We start from the raw sequence: 25367 nt of genomic DNA on the forward strand, positions 1-25367 counted from the left end.
ATCTCACAGATTTGTATGACAGCTATTTAAGTTTATAGTCATGTCAGAGTATTTACCAAATTTCCCCTAAGAATTCTGCTTTGACCTAGGGAGTATTTAAAGTGTGCTCTTTAATTTCTAGAAGTTTGGATCCTGTTATTTTTTTGTAACTGATTTCTACTTTGATCCCAACAGAGGCATGGAACTCATTTTGTATTATCTCAATTCTTTTAAATCAGTTGAAGGTTGTTTTATGGCCCTGGATATGGCTGATGTTGGCGCATATCCCATGGGCACTTGGAAAGACTTCATTCTGCTGTTGTTGAGTGAGGTCTTTCTAAAAATATCAATTAGATCCTGTCCATTCATAACATGTTGGATTCTTCCATATCCTTGGTGAATTTCTCTCATTTTTCCTATCCATTGTGCTTTTTAAAAAGATTCATTTATTTATGTTAAAGGCAGAGCACAGAGCACGAGGGAGAGTAAGAAAGAAAGAGATCTTCGATCCACTAGTTCACTCCCCCAAAAGGCTGGCAACAGCCAGGTCTGTGCCAGGCTGAAGCCAGGAGCCAGGAACTCCATCCTGGTCCCCCACATGGATGGCAGAGGCCCAAGTATTTGGGTGATCTTCTGCTGCCTTCCCGGGGTGTGCATCGGCAGGAAGCCAGATTGGAAGTGGAGCAGCCGGGACTCAAACTGGCACTCTGATATGGGTTGACAGGGTCGCAGGTGGCGGCATAAACAGCGCCAGCGCCTGTCCTTTCAGTTGCTGGAAGGGGCGTTGAAGGCTCCAAGTACAGTCAGGGACTTGTCTACCTCTCCTGTCAGTCCTGTCATTTTGTGCTTTGTGGCACACTGCATGCATCCGCTATGCCTTCTTGCTGTTTTTTTTTTTTTTTTTTTTTTTTTTTTTTTTTTGACAGGCAGAGTGGACAGTGAGAGAGACAGAGAGAAAGGTCTTCCTTTGCCGTTGGTTCACCCTCCAATGGCTGCCGCGGCCAGCGCGCTGCGGCCGGAGCACCACGCTGATCCGAAGCCAGGAGCCAGGTACTTCTCCTGGTCTCCCATGGGGTGCAGGGCCCAAGGACTTGGGCCATCCTCCACTGCACTCCCTGGCCACAGCAGAGAGCTGGCCTGGAAGAGGGGCAACCGGGACAGAATCGGCGCCCCGACAGGGACTAGAACCCGGTGTGCTGGCGCCACAAGGCGGAGGATTAGCCTAGTGAGCCGCGGCGCCGGCCCTTGCTCGGTCTTCACCCTCTATTTCTAGGCAATGTCCCTGGACATCTCCAGGCGATTCTCTTTGCTCTGAGGTCCCTGATGTCTTTCAATCCATGTTTGCCTGAGGTATCCGTTTTCTCTCTTTCACTCACAACCAACTTTGATTGCTATACTTGGGGTGAGTTACTTGTAGACAGCACGGGGCTCAGTAATGCTTTCTAGTGCATTCCGCCAATCTCCACCTTTTAATTGAGGTCTTGGATCATTTACACTGACTGTAATTATTGATGTGTCAGGGCTTATTGATGCCATTTTTTTTTTTGACAGGCAGAGTGGACAGTGAGAGAGAGAGACAGAGAGAAAGGTCTTCCTTTGCCGTTGGTTCACCCTCCAATGGCCACCGCGGCCGGCGCGCTGCGGCCGGCGCACCGCGCTGATCCGATGGCAGGAGCCAGGAGCCAGGTGCTTTTCCTGGTCTCCCATGGGGTGCAGGGCCCAAGCACCTGGGCCATCCTCCACTGCACTCCCTGGCCACAGCAGAGGGATGGCCTGGAAGAGGGGCAACCGGGACAGAATCCGGCGCCCCGACCGGGACTAGAACCCGGTGTGCCGGCGCCGCTAGGCGGAGGATTAGCCTAGTGAGCCGCGGCGCCGGCCGCCTTTTTGTTTTTGATCTGTTTTCTCTATTTTTCAATTCCTGTTTTCTTTTTCCGGCCTCCCAGTGGGTTACATGATCATCTGTTAGAATCCTATTTTGATCTGCCCACATGTTATTCACCATTATCTGTGTGCATAGCTTCTTGTAGCAGTTTCTATAGGTGTAACCTCACATATACATAACATCATAGCCTACTACCGGTGAAATCGTACAAATTCCAATGAAGCATAGAAAACTTAACACCTTCTACTTCCGTTTATTCTACACCATTTATGACCTAATCATTTTAAGCATTTTCTTATATATACGTTTAGAACCACATCAAGGAGTGCCATCATTTTTTTCTTTAATGCTGAACATAACTGAGAAAACTCAAAGGGAGAATGAAAATTCAGTTGTGCCCTCAGACTTTTTTCTTTCTAATGTTCTTTCTTCCTTCATAGACCAATATTCCTCTTTTTATCATTTCCTTTTTTTTTTATTTTAATGAAAGCTTCCTTTAGACATATGCTATGGTCTGGATATGGTTTGAGTACTTCCCAAACATTCGTGCATTGGAAATCTGGTCCCCAGTGTGGAGGTGTGGGAGGGAGTGGCACCTTTAAGAGGCGGAGCCTGGTGGCTGGTACTTGGGTCCCTGCAGAGCTGCACTTGGTAGCGTTTAGGGGATGTCTTGTGGGACCCCCGCAGCAGTTTTCAGAGCCAGCCAGACCCCCGGTGACTCTGGCTCCCTGTCTGGAGATGTGGTCTCTTACTTCTACCTGCGCTCCTGCCGTCTGCCCTGGGGCCCTCACAAGAACCTGCACGATGCTATTTGGACTTCGAGCTTCCAAGACTGTGCGAGTTCAGGAAACCTCTTTTCTTTATAAACTTAGCCTTGCTCGGGCATTTCATTATAGTATCAGATAACGTGGGCGAGTACACCATTCTTTTCAGGTGTGTCTGCTAGGAATAAATCGCCTAGTCGTTTTCTCCTACGTGAATGTTTCGATTGCCCTCCCTTGTTTCTGGGGGATATTTCTGCAAATACAGAATTCTGGGTTGGCGGTCCCTGTCGGTCAGCACGCGAAAGGTGTTTGCCCACTTCCTTGTGGCCTCCCTGGCTTCTAGTAACAATTATGCTGTCATTCTAACTGAACTTCTCTTTGGGGTTAGTTCAGTTTCTTTTCTTTCTTTTTAAACGAACATTTATTTATTTGAAAGGCAGAGTTACTAGAGGCAGAAGCAGAGAGGGAGAGAGAGAGAGAGAGAGAGAGAGAGAGAGAGAGAGAGATATCTTCCATCCCCTGGTTCACTCCCCAAATGGTTGCAACAGCCAGAGCTGAACAGATCTGAAGCCAGGAGCCAGGAGCTTCTTCTGGGTCTCCCACTTAGGTACAGGGCCCAAGGACTCAGGCCATCTTCTACTGCTTTCCCAGGCCATAGCAGAGAGCTGGATGGGAAGTAGAGCAGCCGGGACTCGAACCAGTGCCCATATGGGATGCCAGTGCTGCAGCCTGGGGCTTTAACCCGCTACACCACAGCGCTGGCCCCTGTTCGTCTTTGTGTACTCAAGTTGGGATTCCTAGTTATTGATATGATGAGAGATTTTCCATCGAAACCTGCAGGTATATGTTGTAAGCCTCTGCATATTATTTAAACCTGCTATTTTAGCTGGCTTCCTCTGACACTGCCCCAGCAGGTGAGGGGGTATGTGCTGCTTTGGTAAAGCCAGAGGTCAAGTCCAGGTTCTTCATGTGGGCAATGGCCAGAGCTGAGCTGATCCAAAGCCAGGAGCCAGGAGCTTCTTCCAGGTCTCCCACGCGGGTGCAGGGGCCCAAGCACTTGGGCCATCTTCTGCTGCTTTCCCAGGCCACAGCAGAGAGCTGGATGGGAAGTGGAGCAGCCTTCGGAGGGGTGCAGAGCCACCAAGAGTCTGTTTGAGCCTTGCTTACTTGAGCCACAGTCTGGAAGGTCCCTGCCCGGCCCAGCAGCAGCCTTGGGGCTGCTCCCCACGGCCTGATGGGCCTCTGGGGTTCACACAGCACAGAGCTGTCAGTCCCCAGGCCCCCAGCTTCTCCTAGCACCGAGCCCCACTTCCCTCCGCGGAGCAGGCGCTCCTGGGGAAGATTGATGGGCCACATTAAGTGCACCTCGGTGTGCTCACTGAGAACACCGCAAGACAAACGGCTCCCGCCGTGCGCCTCCAGCCCACCGCCCGCCTTCCCATTACCCAGGGGCTGTGGTCACGGCGGATGTGGCTGGGTGTCTGCCTTATGCGATGCACTTGTCAGCAGCTGACCGATCCGTGCTTGTATTCAGGGAGTTCATTTGCAAGACCACCTGGCCCAGCAGGCGCTGCTCTCCTGCCCCCCGGCTGGCGTTGGCTAATGAGCCAGGACTTGGTTCCTGTTGGGTGGTGCTGAGCTGTTGGGCCCTGCAGGGTCTGCGTGGTATGGCGAGGCCTCAGCCCCTCCCCGGGGGAGCCCTCACTCTGCTGTCCCTTGCTGTCACCCTTGCCAATGCCTGGCTGGGAAGGAGTGTCCCAAGTCTCCACTGTCCTGCCCAGGGGTGTGCCCGGCTGCTGTTGGCCCCCTGGCTGGACACAACTGCTGATGGAACCTGACAGTGGGGCCTGGCACACAGTAGGTGCTCATGAAGGGCTGGCTGCCTTTGCCAACAGGTCAGAGGTCAAGCCACTCACCCATCAGCTCCCCTTGCAGCTCCCGGTCCTGCCCCCATCCGTGGCAGTCACCACCGGGGTCCCTCTGTCCCTCGGAGCATGGGGAGGCGGTGGTCAGCCCTGGGTTGGATTCAGATTGGCAGGGAGAGAGGGAGAAGCCTTGAGTCCTACCCTGCCCGCAGCCTCCTGCTGCCATCCCATGAGGCCCTGACAAGTGGCTGCCCGCCCCATTAGCCAGCTGGGCGCCTCCACGCCCCCTCTCTGCACCGGGTGTGCAGATTCCAGCCCCACTGTACCCCCTCTGAGCCCGTGACCAGCCACAGCCACAGCCCTGTGCTCGCCTTGCTCTGGGTGCCAGGCTGCGTCCTCAATGAGCTCACAGACATGGGGTCACTAGTGGGGACCAGACCAGGGTTCCGGGGCCGCAGGTGCTACACTGGCAGCTACTGCCCGAAGCACTGGCGGGGGAGGGGGTATCTGAGGGCGCGGCAGCGTCTTGTATTGTATGCAGAGCAGAGTGAGGGGCTGACCCAGGCTGGGGCACAGGCGCTGAAAGAAGCTGACCGGGCAGACAGAGCGGAGCTATCAGGTGCTGCACACAGCGGGCTGCAGAGGCCAAGTGCCCCAGGCGTCCTGAGGGTAGTGTGGGCTTGCTAGCGCATTAGGGAGCCCCGGGAGGGTTTTCCCAGCAGGCCTTTTGTGGGCAGAGTGGGAGAAGGGAACAAGTGTATGGCCATGTGAGGAGATGGAACAGGCACAGGTGTGGAGGGGGCGGCAGGGCGGCAACCCCCAGGAGCGGCCACCGAGCCGGGAGACTGGGTGTGGAACTCTGGCTTCTCCATCACTGGCTTAGGGGCTGCTTCAGGTTCCTGCACCAAGCTTAGGAGCGGGAGGGACAGGAAGTCCCCCCAGGGGGTTTGGTCCTCTAGGCAAAGCCCAAGCCCTGGTGCTGATTAGATGGAAGTGGGAACCTCCAAAGGGCCTTAGAGAAAGCAAATGATGCCTTCTGGCTCCCCAGGGCCAAGTGCAGTCTTGAAAGCACAGGGGTCCCCAAAACTGGGCTCCCCAAAACTAACCCTAGACAGGAAGAGGGCACGGGTGTCCTGAGGATGGGCTGGGAGACTGTGTCTCCTTCCCCCAGTACTCATGGAATGCAGGGAGAATTAGATGGATTAGAACTGGAGTGGGACACTTCTCCCAAACCTGGAAAAATCACCTGGCCAGAGCAGGGAGCAGCACGGGTGGCCTTAGCACCCATGTACCCATGGGAGGATCTGAAGCATTGACTGACCTTGGAACTGAGAGTTCTCTCCGTGCCCAAGGAGAGCAAAGCAGAGGCAAATGCTCCAGCCATTACACCTGCACTCCAGGGAGGAAGATGGAAGGGAGGGGCAAAGAGTAAACATCTTTAAAGGTATTTGTTGGAAGTGGTCATAGAGTGGTTTAGATCTGAGTGCCACACGTGAGACACAACTAGCAATGTCTGCCTCCCAGAGCCGTGCTCGGGGCGCAATCTTTTTTTTTTTTTTTTTTTTGGCAGGCAGAGTGGACAGTGAGAGAGAGAGACAGAGAGAAAGGTCTTCCTTTGCCGTTGGTTCACCCTCCAGTGGCCACCATGGCTGGCGCACTGTGGCCGGTGCAACCCGCTGATCCGATGGCAGGAGCCAGGTACTTCTCCTGGTCTCCCATGGGGTGCAGGGCCCAAGCACTTGGGCCATCCTCCACTGCACTCCCTGGCCACAGCAGAGAGCTGTACTGGAAGAGGAGCAACTGGGACAGAATCCGGCGCCCCGACCGGGACTAGAACCCAGTGTGCCAGCGCCGCAAGGCAGAGGATTAGCCCATTGAGCCATGGCGCCGGCCCTCGGGGCGCACTCTTGGGCGGGGGTCACCCTGCACCTCCTCTGTCCCCACACCTGGCCCTGAGCTCAGGGTGTCATCGCCAGGACTGCCGAGACTCTTGGCCATGGTGAACCAAAACCTCAAACTTGGGTCTAAGTGGGCTTGGTTCTGGTGCTGGTCCTTAAGCCAAAGACAGGTTGTCCAGCACCACGCTCAGTTCAGTTGCTGGAGAAAGAACGCCTGCCCGGGCGAAGGGGAGCACACGGCTGTGGCAGCCACGGCCACGATCAGTGCCCTCTGGGCGTGCTTGTTGGAGGGAGCTGCCCAGGACGGCCCAGCTGGCCTGGCCCTGCAGTGCCCGACGCCCCCTCCCACATGCTGTCCTTGTCTGGGAGCCTCCAGTGTCATGGGGGAGGGGTGACTCCTTTGGGTGCTGCGTGGATTTCAAAGCTGCCACCCCCACCCTGTAGGAGAACTCCCGGGAGCCAGGGGTTGTTAGGGACTCTGTGGAAGAAGCAAATCGCGGGCCCAGGCTCAGTCCTGCCCGGGGATGCGTCTCCTGCACACTGCAGGGGTTTGGGGCTTCTTGTCCCCATGAGCAGCCCAGCGAGCTCATTCAGAGCCAGGTTCAAGGGCAGGCTGGCCTTTCCATGGCAGCTGTGCCTCTGAACCAACACCTGGCAGGGAATGGGGGCTTAGCAATATCTGTCCTGCAGATTTTCACGTGGAATTGCCTTGTTTTCAAATTCCAGCAACTAAATGTTTGAAAGTCAGGGATCAAGGCAAATAAAAGTGTGCTTGTGCACAGCTGGGGCTCACGGTGCCGGAGTGAGGGTGCCATGGACTAAGGGGATGGGGGGGCTCTCCCCTGGAGAGGGCTGGCCTGAGGGTCTAAGCATCCCCTTTGCCCCTGGTGGGCAGAACCAACGGCCTGCACATGGTGGGGCAGAGACCACTGGGGCAGAAGAGAGCCTGACGGATGAGTGAGCTGGGGAGGTGGGGAGGTCGGGGCTGGCTCCAGAGCTGGGTGTCCGCGTGTTGTCAGGGGCCAGGGCTGCCCTGGGAGGGAACAGGTGCTCAGGCTGTGCTTGCGTACCCTGCAGACTCCACCAACCGAGACTCGCTGGACATGATCGAGCGCTGCATCTGCCTGGTGTGTCTGGACGCACCGGGAGGCGGGGACCTCAGCGACACCAGCCGGGCACTGCAGCTCCTTCACGGTGGAGGCTGCAGCCGGAATGGAGCGAACCGCTGGTACGACAAGTCCCTCCAGGTGAGCAGCCGCTCAGCGGCCCTGTGGGAGCACGGCCACGCTCCCGTGAGCCACCGGGCAGAGCGTGGGCATGGCCGGTGGCTGGAGCCAGCACGTGCATGCCCCTGGCAGGTTCACCCCCTGGGCTGGGAGCCGATGGGACTGAGATGTGCCAGTGGTGTCAGTCGCTGGCCGGGACAGCGCTCTGCCTAGGAGCACGTGGCTAAGACCCGTCCACATGTCATCTGCTTAGAGACAAAGCCTCCAAAGCTCAGACTGCAACTAGGGGAAGAAAATGGAGCAGCCGGGACTCGAACCTGTGTCCATGGGGGATGTTGGCATCACAGGAGGTGATGCTATGCTATAGCACGCCCTCCCCCCACCCCGCCCCCAATCATTGTCTTTCATTCACTCCCTCAACAAACGCATCCAGCACCTGGTATGGTCTGGGCACAGCTCTGGATCCTGGGAATAAAATCATTGGTAGTCCAAAAACAGAGACTGGGTATGAGTGCCACACAGGACTACAGAGGAAGAACAAACAGGGCCCGGCTCTGCCTTGGCTGCCCAGCGCCTTCAGGGAAGGAGGCCATGTGGTACAGAGCTGTCTTGAGACTGGCACGCACGTGGCCAGGCCGCGGCAGCCACGCCCAAGGAAGTATTATCCACGGTGTCCTTGGTGGAGCAGGGTGTGTGGAGCTGAGGGCTGGCCTGAAACGCGGGCTCCCTCCTCCCGTTGCAGTTCGTGGTGGGCCGAGACGGCACGTGCGGCGTGGTGTGCGAACACTCCCCGTTTGACGGCATTGTCCTGGTGCAGTGCACGGAACACCTGCTCGCGCACATGTGAGTCTGGGGGCAGAGCACAGGGCCAGCAAAATCGGGGTGGTCTTTGGAGAAGGGGTGCACGGGGGCTGTGCTGTGTCCATCTGCAAAGTCTCCTGGCCAACGGGGGAGAGCTGGGGCCGGGAATTCTCAGGAACACCGGCTTTGATCCAGGGAAGCCCGGATGCAGACCTACTGTCTGTCTTGGGTCAGGACTGGCCTAGCACAGAGAGAGGTCTGTTTCCACCTCTCACACTGGATCCTCTCCCCAGCTTCTGAGCTGGCCGGGACTGAAGGCTCCTCAGTCCGTCCACACACACTGCTACTTCCAGTTTTGCTCATCCCCTAACGAGGATCTTGCGCCGGGAGTCTAGGATCCCTTCAGGATCGTTGAAACCCAGCCCCTGTAGACAGACGATGCAACTGTGCCTCGGATCTCCCTCCAAGAAATGCTAGCGACCTCACGTGCTCTAAGGGGGACGAAATGCAAAGCTCCTTTAGGCTTTGGATTCCGGGGGAGCTGGGTGGCGTCTTAGAGAGCCCCAGGGTGTGGGGTGCTGGGAGAGCCCGCAGGTCTTTCTCCCTGGCAGTCCGTGGCTGCACACACCAGCAACTACAATGACTGCCGAGATGGAGCCGCCAGGCTGTCCCCCAGCCCCTCCCCCACCCCGGCCCTGCAGGAGGCGGAGCCTCGGGAGCTGACCCCTGTCCACCCGCAGGACACAGGGTGGCAAGAAGCTGGTGCGAGCCGACTCGGTGAGTGAGCTCCCGGCCCCCAGGAGGCTGAGGTGGAAATGTTCCCCGGAGATCCAAGGACACTTGGCCTCCTCGGCAGAGAGGCTCCAACGGTAAGAAAAAAAAGCCACCGTGTCCCTTTGGAGAGACGGCCCAGGCAGTTTCCAAAGTCCCCAGCCTGCCGTCGCCGCCCCGACTGCTCATGGAAATGACCTTGCCTAAGTAGCCATCATTTCCATAAGATGCAAACTTAGAGCTATTTTTTTTTTCCTCCTCTGGTTTCACCTGGCTGAGCAGACCAAGGCCGGGAAGTCGTCCCTGCTTTCTGGGGGGAGTAACACACAGCTGCTTTGAATAGGTCATTTGAATCCAAGCTATTTCAATTTGCTTGAATTTACACCGCAACTCGACAAGGGAGACCTTTGTTCTCCAAGGGGAGAGGCGGTGGCTCAAGCCCCCCGACGGGACGGAGGCAAGAGTGCTGGAGACAGGTGCAAGCTCCCGTGGGTGGGCCAGGTACGGGGGCCGCAGTGAGGGGCAGTGGGAGACACGGGCTGGCACCCGGGTCTGGACCATGGTTCATTCCCTGTAAGCTGGTATGAATGCCTTCATTCAGTCATCACTCACTCACTCAGTCATTCATTTGTTAACACTGGAGCTCCCAGTCTGTGTGATAGAATCAGACAAGTACTCAAACCAGACCTGGCCCACAGAGAGCTGGCAACGTAAGATCTGCCAGGACTGTGAGGGAGGGCTTTGCCGAGATGGGCCTTGAAGCATGGATAGGAGTTCATAGTGCAGCCAGATGGCAAAAAGGCATAAAGATCTAGGCGGCTCTGGAGACGAGCAAAGTGAACGGCCACGAGAGGAGCTTTGCTGGCCTCATGGTACAGGCACAGAGCCTGCCCTGTAGCACAATGAACTCCTGTAGGTTTTCAAGCAGGAGGCTTGAGGGAGCCAGGGAGGACGGTTCATAGGAGTGGGGCGGAGCCTGGTCAGGCGGGGAGGCCAAGGTGGAGACCACTCTACCTGGAGCTGCTCCGGGGGGCCCCTGGCTGGAGGTGGACAGTGGAGAGGCCTTGGGTGTTCTGCCAAGCGATGCTGACATATGTCAGCTTTCGCAGGGTGCTCCAGCCAGGGGAAGCAGCCCCCGGGAGAGTGAGGAGGGGGGTCTATGAGTGCTGGGGGAGGAAGGTGCCACCCACCTTCCGGGACCCGCGCAGGCCCCAGGCGCCTCGGGGAAGGCCCCAGTGCCCCCCCCGCAGTTCCTGCTGATGGAGGATGAGGCCTGGCCCGTGGCTTAGGGGGCACCGCGGGGGAACCGAGGAAGAGGCCGGGGTCTGAGAGAGGAGCCCTGTCTGCTCAGTCTGTCCACAGGCGGCACTGCAGGGTGAGCTCCTGGGGAAAGTGAACCCCTCTGAGTCCCCCGCTCCCCAGCGCCTGCCTCCCCCGCCCCCACCCAGGTGAGCCCAGGTGAGCCCAGGCGAGGCAGGAGGAAGAATTCAAGACAAGGCTGGCAGGGAGTCCCAAGGGAGGGCGTGAGGGGCATGGCATTGCCCGGCCAGGCTCTGTCTGGGTCTCGCACAGCTGGTGGGCAGATGATGGACCTGGCTGGACATTGCTCCAGGGGTCAGAGTGGACCCCAAGCTTGTGATGAGAACGGTCGGCAGGGGGCAGTCTCAGCATCACCTCGGGGAGCTGGCCTGTGACCAGCTGCAGTTTGGGGATGAGGCTGTTCTTCAGGCACTGGCAAACTGGGATGACCACAGCAAGCCCCCAGGCCCCAGGCCACAGCAGGGATAACCCTGGGTGGGGAGACTCCCGCCGAGTGATGGCTAAGGTGACGGAGCGCACCCCACACCCCCAGGGATGCCCGACACTCCTGCCCACACCGGTCAAAGAATGGCCTCTTTCCTGGGCAGCAGGTTTCTAGAATTTTCTTTGTGGGCCACGTGGTCTCTGCCCATGCCAATGTCTCTCATCATCCCTGTCTTTCCCTGGCCTGCCTCCCTGCTGCAGCCTGGCCCTCTGTCCACCACCTGCTGCGCTGAGATCACCTACATCTCACAGTAGCCCTGGCCTCAGCGAGCTGCTGCCACTTCCACAAGGGCGCGGCGTGTCGCTGTCACCCCAGTGTGTCCCCAGGGTGCAGGGCCCGTGTCCTCATCTCCCAGAGTGCCAGGATGCGGCCAGGTGCTGGAATCATGCCTGGGTTGGTGGTGAGTGCATTCCAGTGGTGTGAACGCAATCGTCTTCCTGCTTCTCCCACAGAATAGTCAAGGATCTCGACTTCCTTGTTTATCCGTTCGACGGCTATGGGAAAAGCTTCATTAAGAAGCAGAAGTTCAGCCCCGACGCCTTCATCCAGGTGGGCCTGCAGCTCGCCTTCTACAGGTGAGCCCAAGGCACCAGATCTGCACCCCAGGCCGGGGGGTGCTGGCTGACAAGGCTCTCTCGATGCTCGACTCTGGGATCCTGGGACCCGAGGCCGCCATGGCAGGTGGCATGCAGGAACAGAGGATCAGATCTAAACCCAGCCCCAGGAGAGGGCCGGAAGGCTGACACAGTCAGGACCTGCCCGAGCGCTGGTGCAGGGGCACGGGGGTCAGAGGGGCTACGGAGAGGGCCAGGCCACGAGCAGAATCTGGGGTGGGCGGGGGGAGGCTGCTCCTTAGAGCCGCAGCCCGCTGGGACCTGTTCCTATCTTCCCAGCCTGGTTGCATAAGTCCGAAATGACCTATCTCTCACCCAGATGCCCCCTCCGATTGTCCCCCAAGCCCCTCCCCTGTCCTCCACTGCCATTGCCTTCGTCCCCTCCCCAGCCACACCCTCCTGTGCGTGGCCAATGCAGCAGCTCCCAGGGGGTCTCTGCGCCCACTCTGGCCCCTGTAATTCTGTCTTCCTGAGGCATGAACTTGGAAATATGTACATCAGACTTCCCTCTGGGAAACCTGGACACTTCCCCCTAGGCTCAGAGCAAAAGCCAGGCTGAGACAGGCCCCCTGTGAGCTGGCTTTTCCTGGGACCCTGCCTCAGTGCTGTCCTGTCCTGGGTCACCTTCCAGCTCAGGCACCCCCTGCGGAGGCCGGTGGGGACTCCCTTATCTGCAGCAGCCGCCTGGGGCTCCCTTGCCACCCGGGACTCCCTTGTCACCTGCTTTTCTGCCACTACCTTGTCCCACCCCCCAACTACCACCAGGAGAGAGGGCCCAGGGCAGGAGGCCTGCCCGAGACTCAGGCCACAACGTGTGCCCCCTCTGAGCCCTTCTCTTTCCTCCTCCACCCTCAGCACCAAGGGCAGGTGCACAGACCCAGGGATGCTCACGTGAGGGAGGAGGGTGGTGTCCCCTGGCCTGGGGGAGGGGTGAGGTGGGGGAGCAGCCCTGTTTTCTCCCAAGGCCGGTGTTAGTTCTGTGAACTGCTTTGTGTGTGCACTTTCTAGATTGTGTGTGCTTTTTCTAGATTGTCCCCTACCCCTGACACCCTGGGGGTGTCCCACGAATGTGTGCGTCTCCAGTGCTCAAACCACACCTGGCTCAGAGCAGGCGTCGGTAGGGGACTGAATCAGAGTCATGCGCTTTTCATTAGGGGTGGCCCTGCGTCATCTCTGGTTGGAGGTGGGGGGAGGACAGGACTGAGGCGGGGGGGGGGGGGATGCGCCCAACGGGCCTTTGAAAAGATGCCTAAAAATAAATAAATAAAATGCAAACAAGATCTTCGCAGAGCCAGGCTCGGGCTTCTGTGGTTCCGGCTCATAAAGCCAGGGGTGTGGACAGTAGAGGCTGTTCTGTTCCATCTGCAGCTTGCTAGCCCGGCCAGGAGCGCTCGCTAACCAGAGGGCAGCAGCCATGTGCGCCTGTGCGCATGCGTGGGCGCACAGCCTCCCTGCTGGGAGACCTGAGCTCAGGGCCGCTGAGAGCCGGCTGCAGTCGGGACGCCGCACACCAAAGCCTCAGCAGCACCAAGACAGGGCTGGGCGGCTGCAGTCGGCACCTTCTGCCATCCCAAGGGCCTGTGGCTGAATTGATGGGCAAGCGTCCAGGCCGGACCTCGACCTGGCGTGCCTCCCGGCCCCCGCAGCTCTGAGCACGTCCCAGCCTCAGGCCTGTACCGACCACGGCCTAGGCCAGGAATGGATGGGGACCTGCTTCCCTGCGGACAGCTTGCTTGACTCTGAGCCATAGCAACAACAGCTGCCCATTTTTAGGGTGGGGGGGATTTAAGTTGTCGATTTTTAAAAATTATTAATTTAATCGTACTTATTTATGGGGCGTAGTGGAGCAATTCGATATGTGTATTCAGTGTATGGTGATTGTATCAGGTTGTCAGCATTTCCATCCCCTTAAACATTTTTTTTTTAAGATTTATGTATTTATTTGAAAGGCAGAGAAAGAAGGAGAGAGAGAGATCTTCTATCCCCTGCTTCACTCTCCAAATGGCCGCAACAGCCAGGGCTGGGCCAGGCTGAAGCCAGGAGCTCAGAACTTCTTCCGGGTCTTCCATGTGGGTGCAGGGGCCCAAGCACTTGGGCCATCTTCCACTGCTTTCCCAGGGACATTAGCAGGGAGCTGGATGGGTAGTGGAACAGCCAGAATTCAAACCGGTGCAGAGGCTTAACCTACTACACCATGGTGCTGGCCCCCTAAACATGTTCTTAACAGACTTTTGGCTAGCACTTAATACTTGCACGTGAACAAATGTTTTTGTAAAAATCAATTAATTTATTTAAAAGGCAGAGAGAGGAGAAGAGAGAGAGATCTTCCAACTGCTAGTTTACTCCCCAAAGGGCCACAACAGCCAGGTCTGGGCCAGGCTGAAGCCAGGAACCCGGGACCCTATCCTGGTCTCCCACTTGGGTGTCAGAGGCCCTAGCACTTGGGCCATCGCCTGCTGGCTTTCCAGGTGCATTGGCAGGAAGCTGGCTCACAAGTGGAGCAGCCAGGACACAAAAACCAACACTCCAGTATGGGAAGCCAGCCAGCAATGCAAGTGGCAACTTAACCAGCAGTGGCTTAACCCGCTTGCTGTGCCACGATACTGGCCCCATAAACAATGTCTCCATCTGCTCCTGGACTCAGCAGAAAACCCAAGCTACCCAGATGGGAGGACTCGGTCCATTTTCTACAGCCATAATGGAATACCACAAACTGGGTGTCTTGGTTTAAAAAGCAAGGTGCACTGTGTCACAAGGTGACTTATAGAGACTAGAAGCTGGGCTCAACGTATCGGGGAGCCTGACCTCGAGGGGTCACATCTGACCAGGGCCTTTGTGCTGTGCCCTAATGTAGTAGTGAGAGCACAGGGAGACCCAGAGCTTGTACCAGGAGGGGCGGGGGCCTGTTCCCCGGGCAGCACCCCTCACCCATGCATGGGGGCAGAGACCTCACACCCCACTCTCTCCTCTTTTTTTTTATTTGACAGGCAGTTAGACAGTGAGAGAGAGAGAGAGACAGAGAGAAAGGTCTTCCTCCCATTGGTTCACCCCCCACATGGCCACTACGGCCGGAGCTGCACCAATCCGAAGCCAGGAGCCAGGTGCTTCTTCCTGGTCTCCCATGCAGGTGCAGGTCCCAAGCACTTGGGCCATCCTCCACTGCACTCCCGGGCCACAGCAGAGAGCTGGACTGGAAGAGGGGCAACCGGGACTAGAACCCAGTGCCCATATGGGATGCTGGTACCGCAGGTGGAGGATTAACCAAGTGAGCCAGGGCCAGCCCCTCCACTCTCCTCTTAAAAGTTCCACCTCTCAGCTCTGCAGGTTCAGGCTTATGCTTGCCACTCACGTCAACCCCGAGCCCTGGGATTGCCCACTGCTCACATCAGCCCTGAGCCCTGGGATTGCCCACTGCCCAACCAGTGACAGCATCTGTGCCTACGCTCAGCACAGCGTTTGCTTCCAGGGCCCACAGAGAGACAGGAAGGGGGCTCCCTTGACGAGACCTGGGGGACTAGGATAGGTGTGCACGGGGAAGTTGAGTCACCCGCCAGGCCCTGGGCTCCATCAAACAGAGCCTTCCCCTGCAGGAGCCCACCCAGTGCAGAAAGGACTTGCCTGGAGAGGCCTGGGACACAGGCTGCGACTTGCTGGGTGACTCTGGGCTGTCCCTGACCCTCTCTGAACTCTCTGCCTTGTATGTTCCCCCAGCGTCTGATAAGAAGGGGGACATGCCAGCCAGGTGTGGGCAGCTCACACGCATCAGGGGTAAGAGGTTTCCCCTGGGTGGGAGAGGCGTAGCCGGGGTGCCTGGTGCTCCCACCACCGAGGCCCCGCCCACCTCCTGCCTCCTCCGGGGGTCACGCCTGAGTTACTTTAGATCAAACAAACAGGGTTCCCTCCAGGCTGTGAGCGATGAATTGCACAATTATTCCATTCTGCACTCTTCTTCCAACGCCCACCGGGATCTCTTGGAAAATTTGAGGTTTTTCCCAACAGATGGGGATTTTTTTTCCAAAGCAACCAGTCACCAGCTCCTTGTTTTCTATCAGCAAAGCACAGGTGATGTAGAGACGTGCATGTGGCTCCGCCCATGAGAGCCTGTGCCAGCATCCATCTCTGGGAGCGCTACTGGCGGGTCCTCTTAACAGTAGCGTGGAATACGCCGCCGAGAGCCAGCACTGTCCAAACCAAGCCGCTGAGCCCATTTTTCTTTCTGCATCGCCGGTGCCCTGAGAATAAATGATCGTGTGCCCTTCATCCTGTATCCCACACAGACTCCACCGGAAGCTGGTACCCACTTACGAGAGTGCGTCCATCCGCCGGTTCCGCGAGGGCCGCGTGGACAACATCAGATCGGCCACGGCAGAAGCGCTGGCTTTTGTGAGAGCCATGACAGACCACCAGGCTCCTGCCGCTGCTATGCCCGTACGTCCTGCTCTGGCCTCAGGGAGCCATGGTGGCAAAGGGGGACCAGCAGGGGTCGCTGTGGCTTCCCCTGGGGGCACCAGTCCTCAGGCAACCTCCTAAAAGTCCCTTGTGACGCGTCTCTGTCATCGACAGGACTGTGAGAAGCTGCGGCTGCTGAGAGACGCCATCCGCGCCCAGACCGAGTACACTGTCATGGTGAGTGATGTCCCAGAGCCTGCAAGACTTGGGGGTCACAGCACGAGCCCCCCCGGGGTGAGAGCTCAGCCAACCACCCGCCCGGTGACACGGCAAGGCCACGCCCCCTCTGAGAGCCGCCTTCTCTGGATGTTTGGAACCTGAGTAGCACACCATTCTGACTTTTTTGCATGGATTTTGCAAGAATCTGAGAGTATTTGACACCCTTTGAAACAAGGCCATGGTGATAAGGGCACGTGGTACAAGGGGTTTTCAGAAAGTTCATGGGTGTGGCATTGAAGGATATGTCCAGGGCTGAGCACTGGCCCAGGGGTTAACAGATGCCCACGTCCCACACTGGGGTGCCCGGGTTTCAATCCCAGCTCATGCTCCCCACTCCAGCTTCCTGCTAATGGAGACCCTGGGAGGCAATGGCGATGGCTCCGGCCATTGAGCCCCTGCCGCCCACTGGACTGAGTTCCCAGCTCCTGACTTTGATCTGGCCGGGTCTGGCTGTTGGGTGGAGACAGGCTCTGTCTCTTGGATAAAAACAACAACAGATAATTGCATGTTGGTGCAACAGTGTTGCATAGATGTTCAGTAATCTGCATTTCCACCAGCTTCTTAAAGAATCCCCCCATACATGTGGCAGTTTACTGAGTATCCAAAATGAAAGGTCAAAGGTGAAGGGGCGGGGCTTGGGTCTGTCAAACAGAGGTGGCCGACACACCATGAGCAGGTGCTAGGTTGTGGCTCTTATTCTCTGCATAAAGAAATACGACCTATGAAGTAAAGGTCTTTGCTGGGAATTAATAATTACATCAAACTTGTCAAGAGAATGTCTCCCTACTTTAGGGAAATAATTTCTTTTCTGGCCCTGTGGAGCCCTCATTTGCATACAAACAATGCACACTGAGCCACTGCTTGGGGCTGGTGATCAGTATATTAACTGCAAGTCATCTTGATGCAGTCTTAGAAGGATGATCTATCAAAATGAATTGAGCCAATTCTACCCTTCGTCTACGAAAGCAAGTCCAGTGCATTTTGGGGTTGCAGAACCTTCCCATGTAGACTTAGCCCTACATACCCAACTCATCTGAATAGTTAAGTGGTTGCCCTCTTGGGGGAAAATTAAGCAGCCTCTCATGCAATCAGTGGATTGTTTGTGTTTGGTTTGCTTTATGCCCGGCAAGGTGCTGGGAGTTAGCAAAACAAAACATGAAGCCACTTGCATGGCCTCCCAGGGTCAGAGGTTACATTGGGCGGGCGGGGGGGGGGCGGGGAACCAGAGAAGGGAAGAGAGCCTGGCGCTTCGGGGATGGGCTCAGAGCACATGTCAGGCGGGCTGAGGCTGTGCTGTTCGTCTCCCCAGCCTGCAATGAGGTGCATTTGGAGAGGCTGAGGCCAAATCATCTGTGCCTTCATTGGCCGCTGAAAGAGACACCTGTCTGATCCCCAGACCCTGTACACCTGAGTGAAGCTCACTGCGGCGGGAGGTGCCTCCTGCTCGGAGGGGCTTTGACTGCCAAGGGCCGTCTTACGTAACCGCGAGATCCTCCCCACTCTCACCCCTACCTGTTGTCCCCCGGGGTTATGGCTATAAGCCAAGGGTGTCTCCATCAGCCCCCCAAACGCTCCAAATAAAACCAGGGTGCCTACTACACCCCAGCCTCACGTGGGAGAGGCGTAGAAGCAGTGCCCTGGCCCACTGCCAGCCACTCCACTCCCCTCAAGGCCCTCTGACGCTGAAATCCTGGAGCTCTCATTCTGCTACCCTATCCTTCCTTATGGATTTAAATATAGGGGCCGGTGTTGTGGCATAGTGGATTAAGCCTATGATGCTGGCATCCCATATGGGCGCCAGTTTGAGTCCCGGCTGCTCCACTTCTTCTACTTTTCTTTTTTAAAGATCTTTTATTTATTTGAAAGGCAGAGTTACTGAGAGGCAAAAAGAGGAGAGAGAGAGAGAGAGAGAGAGGTCTTCCATCTGCTGGTTCACTCCCCAGATGGCCAAAACGACCAGAGCTGAGCTGATCCAAAGCCAGGAGCCAGGAGCTTCTGCCAGGTCTCCCACGCAGGTGCAGGGACCCAAGCACTTGAGCCGTCTTCTACTATCCCAGGCCATAGCAGAGAGCTGGATCAGAAGAGGAGCAGCCAGGACTCACTCTCTCTCTCTCTCTCTCTCTCTCACACACACACACACACACACACACACATTCTGCCTTTCAAACACATAAATCTTTTTCTTAAGAGTCTACATATCTTGTGATTGAAAAATAAACAAATGTGTCATCAAACACCCAGCTCTCTCCCCTTAAAAATGTTAACCAAGGCTGGTGCCGCGGCTCACTAGGCTAATCCTCCGCCTTGCGGTGCCGGCACACCGGGTTCTAGTCCCGGTCGGGGCGCCGGATTCTGTCCCGGTTGCCCCTCTTCCAGGCCAGCTCTCTGCTGTGGCCAGGGAGTGCAGTGGAGGATGGCCCAAGTGCTTGGGCCCTGCACCCCATGGAAGACCAGGAGAAGCACCTGGCTCCTGCCATCGGATCAGTGCAGTGCACCGGCCACAGCGGCCACTGGAGGGTGAAGCAACGGCAAAGGAAGACCTTTCTCTCTGTCTCTCTCTCTCACTGTCCACTCTGCCTGTCAAAAAAAAAAAAAAAATGTTACCCAAGCCCTGCTGAGGCATGCAGTGCCTGTCTCCAAATGACTTCTTAGATTACAGATCCAGTTTAATCGAACTGATCTTGAGCATACGAAACAGCAACCAAGCCTCAGGAACAGACCCAGCACCTTCTGTGTCCCTTGTTCCCTGGGGTCCTGCAGAGGTGGTGGTGGTGACAGGGTCTGCACAGTGACAGCCAGGCACGCCCCTCCGAAAGCTTGGACAGGGCCAGCAGTCCCTAGGCCCCGACTCACTGTCCTCAAGGTACAGCCCAACACGAGCTGGACTCCTCCCGGGCGTGTAGCAGTGCACAGGGGCCCAGGAAGGCAGAAGCTACGTGGCTTACCGGTCAGTCCTGAGCGGCCACCCACACGCGCTGTGGACGGGGCAAGTGCTGAGTGAGCATGCGTGTGACTGCGGGAGCCGTCGCGGTAGAACCATGGGCTGGGAGAGGAGGAGCGAAGAAGTGCAGCCGAGCCCACGGCCCATCTCCTGTCTCTGTCCCTGATCCCGCAGGCCATAACAGGGATGGCCATCGACAACCACCTGCTGGCCCTGCGGGAGCTGGCCCAGGACCTGTGCAAGGAGCTGCCTGAGATGTTCACAGACGAAACCTACCTGATGAGCAACCGGTTTGTCCTCTCCACCAGCCAGGTATGGCCCCCTGCATGCACTGCTGTCCCCAAAGAGGCCCCGTAGGAACTGGCTGAGTCGTCCATCCACTGGTTCACTCTCCAATTGGCCACAACGGCCAGAGCTGAGCCAATCAGAAGCCAGGAGCCAGGAACTTCATCCGGGTCTCCCACGCAGGCACAGGTGCAGGTGCAGGTGCAGGGGCCTAGCTACTTGGGCCATCCTCTGCAGCTTTTCCCAGGCCATAGCAGAGCTGGATGGGAAGTGGAGTAGCCGGGACTTGAACCAGTGCCCATATGGGATGCCAGCACTGCAGGCGGCAGCTTTACCTGCTATGCTACAGCGCCAGCCCCTGCGCTACAGCGCCAGCCCCTGCTGCCTGTGCTTGTTAGAAGCTATGTGTTCTTCAGCAAAACCACCAGCCTGCCCAGAGCACTGGTTTGCCTTCTACTGTGTGGGAGTAATCCCACACTTAGCCCAGGTGGAGACGGAATCACCCAGGTGGCACCCTCCCCGTCAACCCCGGCCCTACCTTTCAATCTGTTACCTGGGTGGTGCTGTTCCACTCCGTGACCCCAACAGGTCTGGACAGGACCTCCAGACAGGTCCCAGGGTTTATTCTAAAAGGCTGTGGGCTCCATGGCAGGAGATCGGCCACCAGCCGCACAGCTCCCAGCCAGCGCTGCAGGCTGGGTCGGGTAAGGACCGGTGTCAAAGAGGCAGAACCGAATCCACCAGGGAAGGGAACACCCCTGCCATCGTCAATTTCCCTCCACTCCTCCACCAGGGAGGATAAAAGCCCACTTAGGAATTTGATTGTGTCCTAACGGTGGAGAGCCCGCAGACATGAGCAAAGGAGGCCAGAACGCGGCAGTATAAATTCTGCAGGAAACCACGTATGGGCGAGACGTGCTTCGGAATGGGCAGCCAGCCTTTGGCTCTCAAACGGCGAATTCGTCTGACAGTGCAGTGACTCTGTTAGCGAGACTGATGGTTTGTTCTGCCCAAACGGCCAGTGCCACTTCCAAGAGCCAAGCGTCAGGAACCCTGCCCTGCACCTGCCCAGGCTCTCTACTTGTCCCGTAGACGCAGCTAGTAAACTGAATGTTGGGGCATGGGCTTAGTGGGTGGGGAGTCTTGTTTTCCAATGGGAAAGCAGCTTTGGGGGCCCCAATGCCACCAGGAGCCCACTCTCTGGGTTGGCGATCCTCTAGTCGCCACAGAATCTCGCCACTGCCAATCAGTCGCAAAGTATTAGGTGTATAAGTAAAACTCCACAGATGGCAACCTCTGCAAACGCCCAGCGCTGGGTAATGGGGCGTGGCCAGGCCATGGGGGAGAGAATCTGAGCAGCCAGGCAAGGCTGACGGTAATTAAGGATCTGCGGGAGACCGGGAGACCAGGAGACAGGCAGGGACCAGATTTCGTGCATTTCTTAGATGACTCCCTGCAGAGAAGCCAGCCCACTGTTGGGGGCCACTAGGTGCCCTTGAGTAAATTACCCTGATTGCTCAAATGCCACCCTCCCCCCACCCCTGCCCCATCCCCAGGTAAAGAAGAGACTCAGCCCAGGACCTAGCGCCTGGGCACCCTGGAGCTGCCCACTCCACAGTGGAGCAGATTGGACCCGGGGAGTGGGCTTGAGGTCCCTCTTCTCCCACCCTCATGAAACCAGATGGGTTTATTTTCATGAGCCTGGCTGTGACCATCGGGGTAGAAGCAGCCGGCTGCTTTGGTTAATTCAATCCAGCCCCCAGGGGCCGAGGCGGGGAGACAGGGAAGCAGATATCCCGCCCTGAGCCCTGAGCCTTGGGCCCCTGGGCGAGCAAGGCCCTGCCTTCTAGCAGGCTCACATGTGCTGTTTCCCAACAAGCAGCTTCTGCTCTGTCCTCCCCTCCAGGTGCCCACGGCCATGGAGATGTTCTGCTGCTACGGTCCTGTGGTCCCCAACGGGTACGGGGCCTGCTACAACCCGCAGGCTGAGACCATCCTCTTCTGCATCTCCAGCTTTCACAGCTGCAAGGAAACGTCGTCCACGGAGTTCGCGAAAGCCGTGCAAGTGAGCCTGGCTGACATGAGAGACCTCTGCAGTCCACTGCAGCCTGCCCGGGGCAAGCCACCTGCAACCAAGGAAGATGGCCCAAGACCAAGTCAGGGCCACCAACCTTGACTCCCAGGCACCACTAGGTTTCCCGGCCCCAAGCCCAGCCTCCTGCAAAAGCCTGTAGCCGTCCCTCGCCCCAGCTTTCTGCAGCTCCCAGGGCCCCAGGACCCAACCCTAGACCACACAGAGGCATTACGTGAGGCTGGAGAAGCTGGTGTGTGAGCAGACAAAGGCCCCTCATTATGCATGGGAATTGTCAATATTTATCAAGGTGCCCTCAGGCCTAGGTGAGGCAGGGCCCTTGCTCCTCCCAGGCTACTCCCCTCCCGGGGTCCACCTATTTCCTTTCCCCGCAGGACCTAGCTTGTCCAGGTGATATTTCTGCCCACTGAAAGAATGAATCACCCTTGGCGTGCAACGCACCTAAGTGAGTCACGGAAGCAGAGGCTACATCTGGGTCATTGCTTCTTTCTTCTGGGGGTAGGGAGTCGGGGAGCAGGGGGCTTAGTTTTCAGAGCAAAAGCACCTGGTCGTGGTGTTCACAGAGCCTCCCCTGAGCCTTGCAGGCCTGCAAACACCCCCTAACCCCACCTACCTACACACACACACACACACACACACAGGCCAAGTTCATCTAAAACATGGTGACCTGCCCCCCTCCACACACACATTTCTCCTTTGGCCTCCCAGAGACGGATCTTCCACTGAGTTCAGAAAATCGTATCCAGCTATCCTGAAAGGAAAAATAATGTTTCCACCTATGACTGTCCAGGAGCCCTGGCAACTGTCTTGCCTCCCATGTGGCATCAGGGCCAGCCAGTGGCAGGTGGAGTAGGCCACGCCCTCCGGGGGGCCTCTCATTTGCATTTTCTCCGCCCCTTTCCCATTGACTCTACCCTGATAGGTGGAGGGAAAAGAAGGCTGTCCCGGAGTTTCTCTGGCTGTGGCCTGCTTTGTTTTGTTTGTTTTCAAGAGCGAGCTTTTACAGAAATCCACGGTGACATTAATTTCAGAAAATGATCTCGGTGGCTCAAGCAGGGCACCCTTTAACAGGAGGGCTCCTTTGGTTGAAGGATGCCATCCAGGGATTCCATGGCAGCACAGGTGGAGGGGCCCAGAGCCAGGCTTTCCAGCCGGCCTTGGGGACAGAGGGGACAATGGGCAGAGAGCAGGGCTGGGCAGAGGGAATGGTGGTGCCCAGCCCAGCCGCAGCTCTGGCTGAGGAAGGGCAGACAGCTCGGACATAGAGCAGCTGAGCCAGGGGAGGCAGTGCACGAGCAGGCGCTGGGCACATTTTTTTAAAGGGCAGAGGAGCAGGGGCGCGTGAGCTGTGTTCTCCCATTGCGAGGCAACTCTGCTGCTGCGGGGGTCCCGGGGAAGTGCCCCTAACCCAGGCTGCATCATTCTGGGCACCTCCTGGTGGCCCTGGGACGTTGCCCAGTGTATGCTTTGGGGGCCGCCGTGGGAGCTCTCTGTGCTGTGACCGGCGGACTGCAGTGGGGCTGGGGCATTTGGTTGGTCCCTCTGGTTTGATATAGGCTTTGACTGGTGATGAGGAAGGTCAGGGTGTGGGCTGCAGTTGTACACACCTCAGACCCCAGTCTGTAGGTCCAGGTGCATTCCCCTACCTTCTTGCTGACCTGGGGAAGTTGGAGACCAAGGGTCCTGGGGGTGCCTGGGGACCCCGCCGTGCACTTGCTGTGAAAAGCCGCCTGTCCCTTCTCATGAAATAACCCGTTCTCTCCCAGTTTCCCTCCAGGAATTCCTGGGCAGGCAGAGAGCTCCAGCCTTGGGCTCCCTCAGCCCCTCACAACCTTGGCCAAATGCCCAAGGACTCAGTTCCTTCCATTGCCCAATGAGGAGAAGAGCGAACCCACCTTGCAGGCTTTGAGGACCGGAGAGCGTGTGTGTAAGAACATCAGGTCAGTGCCCGCCGGTCAGGATGACAGGACCCAGCAGGCACTGCTCAGGTGGTTTCTTTGCAACTATACCGCTTATCCAGCAGACCCGAGCTCACACCCACTCCGTAGAGTTAGATCCCCAACAGTGCACTCTGAGGACTCCCAGAGCTGGGGTAGAGACACCTAGCGGGAGGGAACGCCTGTCTCGGAGGGAGGGGCTGGAAGCTGGTCTTCCACCTCCGAGGGCAGGTAGGTGCACTGCATCTTTATGCAAAGCCAACACTGAGCCATTGCCAAGGGCATCCCTGGGGAGACCCTGGTAAAGGAGGCTGCTCCGCATGTCCCCCAAGAGATGGAACATGAGATGGCCACCGGGAACAGGGATGCATCATAAAAGCATACGTGGCCACCTTACAATACTGCTGAATTGCCAAACCATATAAACTTACTATTTGAGTTCTATTTTTATAAAATAGTTCTAGATTTATGGCAATATGTATATGTGTATTTATAGCCCTTCAACTTTAATTTATAGTTTTGTGCTTTGAAGAAATATATGTCTGATTCAGGAACTGTATATTGAAAATATTATATTCAAAGTATTTAAAGCCTATTCAATAAAATGTCATGCCAAGAAAGAGGACTTTGGCCGTTGCTTCTGTGCAGAAATGCTACACAATGCAGGGCTGCAAATCCTGGGACCTGAGTCCGCAGTTCCTTGGCCCACATCTGGGGTCCGCCTCCAGCAGCAGTGATGTGTGTTGGAAAGATGTAGGGGCTCTGGGGTGGGTTTTTGGCACAGTGGTTGAGACACCACTTTGGGGGTCGCCGTATTCCATATCGGAGGGCCTGACTCCCCACTTGGCTTCCCATCCGGCTTCCTGCTAATGCACACCCTGGGAGGCAAGGGAATGGCTCAAATCCGAGAGTCCCTGCCACCCCCATGGAAGACCTGGACAGACTTCAGCTCCTGGCTTTGCAGATGTTTGCATGGGAGCTTTGGCTGTGTCTCTCTTTCTGTTTCTCTGCCTCTCACATCAATAAAAGAATTTTAAATAACTAAATGTCATTTATTCGTTAACAGCTTAAACAATAAAAAATAGTGGGATTGTTCTAATCATTAAAATGCATTCAATAAAATTCAGCATTCATTCATAATTTAATTTTTAAAAGCCTCATAGTAAAATGGAAAGGAAAGAACAGACTTAGCCTGACAAAGAGCATCTAAAAAAACCCTGCAACATGCATCATCCTAAATGGGGAAGTGTTGGAACGTTCCCTTCAAAATCAGGATGAAGAGATATGCGCTATCAGCGCTTCCATTCATCACTGCACTACAGGTTCCAGCCAGTGCGACGAGAAGAAAAATGACGGGAAAACTTCATAAAGGAAATAAAAGTGTCATTGCTTAGAGACGAAGGTCGTTTATGGAGAAACCCCAAAAGAATCTTCAAATGCATTCATAGAAATGATAAATAAGGTCACAGGAGCTCATACAAGATCTGTGTACAAACCAATTGCGTTTTATACACCGGCAATAAACAACAGAATCACAATTTAAAATACATGGCTGTGACAGTCCCAGAGAATAAATCTAACAAGACATGAAAGACAAAACCTTATCGAGGTAAGCATAAACTCTACTCGAAGACGCTGGAGCTGTGAATGGAAGAGAGGTATTCCAAGTTCATGAATAGAAGTCCTGAAAAAGACAGCATGGCCATTCCGGTCTAACGCCCCACAAGGAGATTCTGCAGCTGAAAGAGGCGACTTGGTCATTCAGACCAAGCTGCCCGTGGAAGATATTTTCAACTTTTGGCATACATACGTTTTTGAAAGATCTCATTTGAAAAGC

General features: G+C 56.4%; 1 protein-coding gene across 2 annotated transcripts in view; it reads left to right on the plus strand.

The window, feature by feature from the left end:
* CHAT (choline O-acetyltransferase) overlaps positions 1–24173 on the plus strand; it is a 47658-nt gene extending 23485 nt beyond the window's left edge. For both annotated transcript variants that reach the window (XM_070058107.1, XM_070058108.1), the window contains 8 exons: positions 7469–7638; positions 8360–8460; positions 9159–9287; positions 11446–11568; positions 15885–16035; positions 16171–16233; positions 19391–19528; positions 21408–24173. In XM_070058107.1, the coding sequence (XP_069914208.1) occupies positions 7469–7638; positions 8360–8460; positions 9159–9287; positions 11446–11568; positions 15885–16035; positions 16171–16233; positions 19391–19528; positions 21408–21677 (1145 nt within the window). In that variant the 3' untranslated portion in view covers positions 21678–24173. The remainder of the gene's footprint in view (positions 1–7468; positions 7639–8359; positions 8461–9158; positions 9288–11445; positions 11569–15884; positions 16036–16170; positions 16234–19390; positions 19529–21407) is intronic.
* Positions 24174–25367: the final 1194 nt, after the last annotated feature.

Source organism: Oryctolagus cuniculus, chromosome 15, assembly GCF_964237555.1.
Source record: "Oryctolagus cuniculus chromosome 15, mOryCun1.1, whole genome shotgun sequence".
Classification (NCBI taxonomy): domain Eukaryota; kingdom Metazoa; phylum Chordata; class Mammalia; order Lagomorpha; family Leporidae; genus Oryctolagus; species Oryctolagus cuniculus.